The sequence below is a fragment of the Atta cephalotes genome (genome assembly GCF_000143395.1).
Source record: "Atta cephalotes unplaced genomic scaffold scaffold00015, whole genome shotgun sequence".
NCBI classification, from domain to species: domain Eukaryota; kingdom Metazoa; phylum Arthropoda; class Insecta; order Hymenoptera; family Formicidae; genus Atta; species Atta cephalotes.
The window spans coordinates 5,362,637-5,372,841 of record NW_012130079.1 but is presented as its reverse complement, the minus strand read 5'-3'; the positions used below and the strand labels follow the sequence as shown (position 1 = coordinate 5,372,841).

The 10,205-nt window shown below is 28.9% G+C and overlaps 1 protein-coding gene across 1 annotated transcript in view; it reads right to left on the bottom strand.

Moving 5' to 3' along the window:
- Positions 1–1,928, bottom strand: part of LOC105618169 (gamma-aminobutyric acid receptor alpha-like) — an 11,235-nt gene extending 9,307 nt beyond the window's left edge. The window contains exons 1-2 of the mRNA XM_012199709.1: positions 1,718–1,928; positions 146–213 (exon numbers count right to left, since the gene is read on the bottom strand). Coding sequence (XP_012055099.1) covers positions 146–213; positions 1,718–1,928 — 279 coding nt within the window. The remainder of the gene's footprint in view (positions 1–145; positions 214–1,717) is intronic.
- Positions 1,929–10,205: the final 8,277 nt, after the last annotated feature.

Below are 10,205 nucleotides of genomic sequence, written 5' to 3'. Positions count from 1 at the left end.
CACACACACACACACACACACACACACACACACACACACACACACACACACACACACACACACACAGAGAGAGAGAGAGAGGAGGNGGNGGNGGGGGAGTACATTTGCTGAGGCACCTCCTTTATTGAGAAATTTCGAATCTCACCATATCAAGCTCAGACACTGGACCCATACTTCTAATTAGAATATTGGTTTTGACCACTGTGGGCACGCCTAAGAAAATGCGAAAAATTGCATAAACAAGTTTTATCAATTGTTATTATCAATATGCCGAAGAAAGTTTACAATATTCACTTTTACAAATTACAAAGGATACCAAAATGCGGCAATTATAAATCGATGATTGGTTCGGATAATTAGAATATATATGTACTTAAACATATTCATTTTTAAATTTAATTTTAATATGCAACAAACCGTTGCAATTAATTTGGCATTATAACCTGGGGCTCGATAATTAAGCGGTTAGATCACCGTGTCAATCTTTCTCAGTTCTTCGGAATTCAATTATATCTGATATTATTTTCTGCTGCAGGACATAATGCATGAAGTTTCAATGCTGTAGAATATCTAATCACAGTGTAATATATTTTAATTTGTTTTTATAAAATTAATATCGATATTAAATGCATGCATTATGTCCTGCACGCTTATAACATTTGTATGTAGTTTACATTGTATTTGATGTTCTAATCTCATTTATAAAAATTAATCATTAAATATTACTTTTAATACATACGATTGAGTCATTCGCATTATATGCATTTCTTTTCTTTGAAATACTACGAATATTTGATAAAATAATGGTCTTTATATATTTTTTCCTTTCTGTCTCGTGAATTTGATGCTTGTGACTTATTGTTAGATATATTTGTGAATATATGAACATTTGAAATATTTGAAACAAGTAATTAATATTTGAATAGCATGTTTTTTTATGAGTATATTTTGAACAACAAAAAATAGTTTTACACAGACTTCATCTTGTTTTTACTTTACATTTTCAGCGGGAACATTGTGAAACACGGGAGTAAAAAGATGAAAATTTATGCATTGACAAAAGAGTAAATTGAAAATACAATTAAATATAATGGATTTCTGAAACGCGCATATCTATGGTATAAAAAAAACTGTAAAAATACGCATGTAAATTTGAGGAGAAGAAATTTAGCTTATTCTCTTGCATGATAATGTAATATATGAGTTTCTAGAAAGAAAAACTTTCACGGATACGATATCATCTATTTATATTTTTTATGATTTCCAAATAGTAGAAATTCATTAAATCAAAGTAATTATGTTAGTAAAAAGCACTCGTTTTTACACTAAGAGAAAAATTGTTGGATATATTTATTTGTAATATATTTGTATATATTATATGATTATTATGATTATTATTGCTATAATATTAGTAATAATAATCATATGGATACTTTTAACAACAAATAGATATATATATAGTTAACGATCTAAAATGACCATAATTATAGTTATAAAAATGATAAAATTATCACAAAAATGATTCAGATTACTACAATTTTATAATAATTTTTTGTTGTCAACTATATATTTGTTTCTAGAACTGTACATGTAGTTATTTTTAATAATATTATAGCAGTAATAATCATAATTATAATAATATGTAATTACTAAATAATAATGTAGTTGCAAATACCAACAATTTTTATTTCAATGCACTAATCCTTATTTTTCTTACCTTTACCATGCGTGGGCAGTTGACTGTTTTCATAATTCATTAGTAGATTTTCGAGGACCATTGTGATATTCTTTGAGACAACATCGTTCAGCGTAGCTCGCGGCATCCTGCTACCGATCGTCAACGTCGACTCCAACGATTCTGATGACGATGTCGTTGCGATGTCCGATGTCGTGTTGGTTTCAAATGCATAATAATGATACTTATCCATAGTGAATGATACAAGAATGACGAAACTGCATAATACAGAAGTATGTTCATTATTTCCACTGGCGATGAATTCCGTGCAATATTCTGTTTGCATAGAGATAATTATGTAATGACAAGTTTCCTACAAAATTTGAAATTCGTATTTTCTAACGAAAGTTTATTCTAGACGAAAGTTCTTCGGTCTAAAAGTAAATGGCTCATTGCGGAACAATTGTGTCCTCGAATATCTTGCTAATTAATAATAAAATTACACTGGCTACAGTTTGATAATTAAATTAATTAACAAATGAAATGAAGTCTCTGAGTTATTTAATGCGATAGTAGTAAAAAATTTTCTCGACTGTATGACAATCATTCGATACATCATACAAATTATTAATTAATGTAAATTATGTATAATCTAATCAAAATCATTAAATTAAAAATTAAAGTACATTTTATTACTACTTTAATAATTGAATCTTTTAACTTAATTATTAATTATATTGAAATCGCGAATAAATTAGAAATAATTTAAATGGAATAATAAAAAGATATATAACAATATATTCTTTTTTGTGGTAATTAAAAATCAGTAAATCGAAATACGATAACTTAAATAGATGCACAAATAGATTAAGAAGACATGATAAAAATTATAAATAGGACGTAATGTATCTTATTAGATGTCGATGTCTGTCAAATTATATTTAACATTATGAATGGGTCCTAAATGTCGATAATTGAAATTCATTAAGTATTTAACGAACATGAGTGCACTTCATAGATGTGTGAATGGAATTGTTCACCGTAGATGTTCCATTTGATTTTAAAGTTGATATTCTGTCCTATCAAGAGAGATGCATTTCAATCCGTATCGATCACTCGCATTTTAAGCCTAAAGAGGACCTATAGTTAATATCACCAACAGATCCTGAGTTTCAAATTTTTATAACGCTTTCGTCGCAACGAGAACAATCCTTTTGCATAATTAACAACGCGTGCAATACCTAACAGCACAGATCTCTATGAAACGTCCTGAGGATATCCAAAGGACATCCGTACGTCCTTTCAACATCTCGTCCTAAGGACATCTTCAGGATGTATCCCGGATAAAGTGTTATTATATAGGGATATCTAATTTAATATTTCTAATTTTTTAAGTACTAGCTGATAACGTGGAATATTCATATTTATTTCTATTAATTATATAATATACATGTATTTTTTGCTTTTAATTATATTTTTATAAAAAAGAATATCTTGTATACTGAAATAACACCAAATATATTTTTATATATATATATATCTATTTTTATATATAATTAAATGTTAATATTTTAAAAATTTAAAAACATTTTGTCACGTCGAGTAAAAGTCGATAATGCGTTTCGAAAATATGCGCGCGGTATTCGAGGCTTTCCTTCTCGAGCGGTGTAATGTGACATAATAATGAACGTTAACGTTACAAAGATGTTACAAGGAGTTATCTAGGACATACTGCGTTCTCTCTCAGCTCTTATGCCCACATTCCCCGTCGCCCTTCCGACATAGCCACCGCGAAATAGCATCGTCCGCGTGCCAGAAACTTTGTTCCGGCGCAAGGACCAGACTATATCCGCTATCGATAAACCGCGGCTCGTGACACACGCGAGAGGATATTCGTCCACTAATCATAAGTGTAACGAGATCTTGTTGCTCTCGCGATATCTTTAGAAATCTTTTGCAAATTATATAAAATATTTAAAAAATTTGCGTGTTAGTTAGTCATAAAAAAGCATAATAATCGATTAATGCATGTAATCAGAAATTATAATATCCTGAATATACGTTCGAATATTTTTTTAACAAGATTAATTATATTTGAGATAATGACACATTAACTTTTAATTTCCGAATTTTAGCTACATATGCGGAATGACAGGTGTCATTGAACGTTAAATATAATGATATATTTAACGTCCAATGACTTTTCAAAATTATATTGAAAATTATATTGTCTTACGTTATATCAACTCACTACATTAATTTTAATTTTTGCTGTAAAGCTCGAAACACGATAAGTGATATAATAAAGTTGCAAAAGAAAGGAGTAAACGACAAGCACGTTTGGAGTTCGATTTAAGGCATAAAGCGAGGCCAGTATCGCGACGGGAAGGAAAAGTGGAGGAGAGTGCCTCTTGTCACTCGCCGATTCAGCAGCATTCATCCGTGGTCCATGAGGGTTTCCCTTCACTCTTTCGAAAGAACGTTGCGCCCCGTTACATCACAATCTTGTGAGATTGTATGCGCATTTTGCATCCGATTTTCGGCCGTTTAAAGCAATCTTTAAGTGAGCCGTATAAAATTTCGAGTGATAGGGCAAGATGTGTTCATCGATTATAAAGGATATATTATTGATACTTTTTCGTGAAAAATAATTTTTGCACATAGAAAAAGATATTGATATAATAAAGTAATTATAAGTAAAAAAATACTATATTAATTTTAAGTAATCACCACAGAGAGGTGCATAGTAAGCTATTAATTCAACTTATAATTTGTAAATAATCAATGTAAAATGAAAAATTTGTAAGACTATTTCTGTAATCAATCGCGATTCAATAATTATACAATTTTTTAAATTTAGTTAATACAATTAATTAATACATTTTAATTTTAATACATTTGACATATTTAATTCATTTAATTAATAAATTTTTGTATTTTAAAGTAAGGCTACAAACATTTGTTTATAAAAAATTTATAAAAGTTTATAAAAAATAAATCTTCGACATTATTTGTTTTTATAATGTTATAAAATATACGGCCCAAATGGCAAGATTTCTTTTTCTTTAACTTTTATGTTGATATATAAACTTTATTGCTTGCGAAGAATTTTAATTGCATTTTTTATTGTCATCGTTTTATGCACAACGCGAATTGAATCATTGGTACGGATAAATTTGCCCAGCAGAGATTTGGGGGGAATCAATTCACCTGAAATGCATTTCACACTTCATTTGTAGCTCATTAATTGTTCTATTAATTTAAAAAGTAAATATAAATGATTATTATGACAATCAATGACAATCGATCAATTTCGTTTTCAAGTCAAATCTTTTTGTAGAACACGCATCGCATTCATAGAATTCAGAACATAGCTGATATTATTTGATGATTTAATAACGTCATTTGCGAAACGTTGCTTAAATATCTTAAATTAATAAATGCCTTCCATTATTTTTGGTAAAAATGTATAGTATAAATGTATAAAGCGTATAAAAGGGGCAAATTTGAAACAAATTTGAAAAACATATATCTATTCATTGTAGATTAATTATTATAAATTGAACGTTATTTCTATTTGAGAATAAATCTTCATTTTGTCACACCTCTAATTGCTATTTGCTATTATTTGCTAGAGACAAAAATCTTACCATTTGTTGCAAAATCAATTCTTAAGATCGTTATTTGACGAAGTTGAAAACTTTACAATTAAATATTATGCGAAAGAACGCGGTCCCTAAATGCTTTCGACGTTTATTTGCATATAAACTCGTTAGATATGCTTAATTAAATTCAAAGAGTAATTATGTCTGTTTTGATAAATGCTTTGAAATCTATTCTTAAAATATTCAGAGGCTCTTACAAGAGCTTTGCGCTATCTACGCATACGAATAATTGCTTGAAGTGCAATCTTTTTGGAGATTTATGCGTCAAAAGCAGCTTTGATATGCGATTGAAATTTTCATTATTTCAAGATGGTATGCAAAGCGCTCACGAACGCACATAAAACAAAAGTTGTATTAAATAATGCCGACCTAAATAACAATGAATGATATTACAGCTTTCTACACAGGATAGAAAATACACAACATTATTGTAAATTATTTGAATTTCTAAAATGAAACAAATATAATAAAAAACAATTTATCAAAATTCAGACAATTGCATGTAATTTAACAATAAAAGCAAGCATTATAAACATTTTTTAACAATGTAATGTACAATTATCTCTGACTACAAATTAAATGCCTCATTTATTTGCATTTGATGTAATTATAATTATCTATGAATGCAAAATAAATGCTTTATTTATTCATATTCAATTATTTAATATTTCTTTATTTAATTACAAATTGCATTATAATTGATAGCTAGTCTACCTATAAATTGTGTTAAAGAATTACACGATAATAGTACAATTGATAGACATAAATGTTTGGAGTAAAGTTTTGAATGCTTATTTATAAAAAAATATGTAACATAAATTAAGAAAAGGGACATGATAATATGTCGCAATAACTAAATTAATAAATAACTATAAGATTGAAAAATAAAATTCCTAGACATATAGGTATAGAACATTAAAAGTATTTAGAACATTAAAAGTATTTAGAACATTAAAAGCGCACTTTTATCTCTGAAATTTTATAATATGCGTGACGTAAAATATAGTATGTTAGCGCGCTAACATCGTAAGCGCGTTCTGAATACAGGCATAAATATCTTGTTTTTCATTACATACAGGCAGTCATAATATGAAAATCTATTTTATAACTGAACGTAAAAGGAATTAATTAATTATTAGCATTGTTTAGATTGTATTGATTTCCTTCACATATGTGTAATCAATTTGTATTAAAATATGTAGTATAACGTACAATGAACTTCAATTATATCAACATATAAATATTTCTAAGGAGGATCAACTATATTAAAAAAGAAGAAATGATAAAGTAATCAATTTGTATTAAAATATGTAGTATAACGTACAATGAACTTCAATTATATCAACATATAAATATTTCTAAGGAGGATCAACTATATTAAAAAAGAAGAAATGATAAAGTAACTATTATGAAGACGTTTTAATTATTATACTTGATAGAGCTACATTTTAATGAAAATAATAAAAATTTCTTTTAATTTCGCGCACTTGTTTATAATTTTATTTTTAATTAAACTTAACACGTTTCTTAATTATTCTCATTATAAATATTATTTATTTTTTTTTAAATTATTTAAATTTTTTAATTCTATAAAAATTTATTTATATTAATAATTATAAAGTAAATTCTTAACACGAAGTTAAACGACGTTCATTTATTTTAATAGTATTGAACATAATAAAAAGTACAGTATAAAAAAAACAAAAGATTATAATGCGTTGTTTAAAATAAATACCATATTATTACATATAAGATATTATTCAAATAAACGTAAAATATGTAATGATCGAAATGTTTTGTTACTTCGCGATAATTTTTCGCTATGGCGTGGCGATCAATTAACAGTTATTTTACTCACAGCAATAGCTTGCTCGATGTCATTCTCTCGGTGTGATCCGCTTCGCTAAAATTTCAAAAGTACGATTGTTGAATCGATGTCCGATGAGTTTAACACTCGCCACGAGGTGCGACAGACCATTGCGGCGCCCGCGTGGACGTTCCTACCGCGAACCCCCCTAAGACGCAGACTTACAAGCGTCGCGACGCGCAAGTCCCGAAATCACGCCGCAGTACATTATTTGCAATTAATTCTTTAACGCGCCATGCGTGTTGTTCTCATGTGGTTATCGCGTGACAAACTTGCGGTCTAAATAATTTGTGTTTCTAATTAAATCTTCTAATGAATTCTTCTACTCTCGTATGGTTTGTATATGATAATATAAAAGATAATTTCACGAAAATATGAAAGATAATTTCAAAACTCATAATAAACGGAAAAGTTTGTATGATTTATCAGCTTAATCGTAATTTTAAGAAAGATAAAGCTGAGGATCTTAATATAATATCAAAAGTTGAAAACTTTTGAATTTTAATCGATTGGTAGATGAGAAGAATTTTGCACATTGGACTTCAGGCAGTCAGGCAGAAATTTAGTTCCTTATCTAAATGGAGTCTGTCTTTCAAATTCTAATATTTCGAATTAGAAAAGCGCTATTTTGTAAATGTATAAAAGTTTTTCTCTAATTATTACAAAGTTCTTAAAACATTTTTGTAATATAAAGAGAGAGCTAAATCGTATTTGACTTCAGAACGAGATTATATTTGCAATCAACGAGATTTTGCACGTGATTTCTCTCGTCAAATTACACTAAACTTCTAGCGGTTAACTTCTAACTTTAAACTCGCGTTAATAAGCAGATTTCTAGATGTGCTTCTGATCGCGTTGTGTTCAATTAGACTTCGTTTAAACAAATCGATTTTGTTTACAATGCAAAATTTAACCCTTCTGTTATTGTATGGATATGCCGTTCTGTTATTGTATGGTATTGTATGCCGAATTTTAAAAACAAACAGTAAAAATTTTTATTTTTTGTGCGAACTTTATGAAAAACCTCGAGAAAAAAAAGAACAGTTTTATACAGGCTTTATATATATATATATATATATATATATATCTCATTCACTTTTATTTATTTTTGTTCGAGAACTTTGTGAAAACAGAATGATGAAAAGGTGAAAACTTATGCATAGAAAGATTAAATGGACAAAAATTTTGCCAACAAGCTAATTTAAATAGAACAGATCCTAAAAACAGATTATAATGTTAAGAAAATTTAATATTTAATTTTTAATTTTTAAGAAAATTTAATATTTCATTTTTAATTATTTAATTTATAATTCTAATTATTCGTAATTCACTCTTGAAAATGTAATTAAAATAAATTATCTTTAATATCTATTTATATCTATTGCAACTTAATTCTTAAAAATAATTTACTCATTTTTTTTTTATTTTTTTGACGATTAACTAAAATAATAAATAGAATCGTCTTCTTATAAATAGGAAAATTTTATAGAAATCGACTTTGGAAGAAATGATTTCTCGATTTGAAAAACGACTGCTGCGAAGATACTATGCTATGATTTCTTACTTGCGTTTTCTCATGGACATCTCAAAAATGATCGAAACGCGTATTTCAGAACCGGATGTCGAAATGATTTCCGATCAGCGACGGCGTTGCCGACAGGAAAATTCTTATCGTCTCTGGAAGGTAAGTAAACCCATCCTGCCGACAGAGACTGTTCATCGATTGTAAATCTAACTGCTATTGCGATATCAAGTGGCCATTTACTAGATTTTGCAATTAACGCATAAAATTACACTATCCAACACATTTTAGATTACGGGACAAAGTGATTCTTACAGCTTTTTTATAATTAAAAATGAATTCGTAAATATAATTGTTTTATCACGTCATGTTTTTGAGAAAATTGAATCTAAAAGTGTCGAAAATTGGCACTTTTATACCTTTGAGCTAAAGTATCTCAAAAGCGTGACATGATAGAACAATTTCATTTACACGGATTCGTTTACAGCGATAAAAAATTTGTAAAAGTCACCTATTGTATTGGCTGCTTTCATTCTTCAATTCTTTAATTCCAAGAAAATTACGTAAAGGCGTTTATCGAGAATTGCAATGCTACGACATAAATATATAATAAATTTCTTTGATAAGAATTTTTGTTTAAGGTTTTATTAAAGAATTTTTTTTAATGATGCTCGCAAATTATTCTGTATATTTTTGCAAAGTGTTCCAAATCACGATAGTTTACTTATCTGATATTTTTGTCGCGATAGCGTGAGTGATATGACGCGGAAGAGAATCTTCATTAATGCTTAGTCGAGAGACCATTAATTTGATTTTATCTCCGCGCTCGTGTCTTTCATTCTTATTTTTAAAGTGTCGCATTTAAAAACCTTGAACTCATTAAGGCGTAGAGCGCATCTCGAAGAGACTGTTCACAAATTTTGTGAGCATCCTTTTAAACTCTTTTTTTAAACATTAAATTATTTTTATCAAAGTAATATATAAAAAATTGGATTGGTTGAAATAAATTGACAAAAATACATAATTTATATTCCAAGGAGTATCGCTTTTTCCGCCTAGTTTTATTATTTTTACGCGAAGTCTTTATGTAACGATACATCAGGAAAAGTCGATCGATTCTTGCCGCATTTCCCAAGATAAGCATCGATCGTCTTTGGCGTTTTCATACGTTATTACTCTAGGAAATTAATGACTTCTTTTCGCGTAAAAAGCAGAGTGGGAACAATGACGATGATGGTGACAGTGAAGATTTTCGATCGGCTTGCTTTGAAAATCTGATCACCAACTGTGTGTCACTAGGTCGACACACGAACATAGAGTACGTATACAGTACATGCGTCCTGCGCAAGTCATACTGCAAGTCGCGGGGGAAGTCTGTGGGACGGTGACGAAAGACGAAGAGAGATTTCGAGGAGCGGAAGAGAGTAGTATCAAGGTGATTCGAGAGAGCGAGAGAAGAGAGAGAGAGAAGAGAGA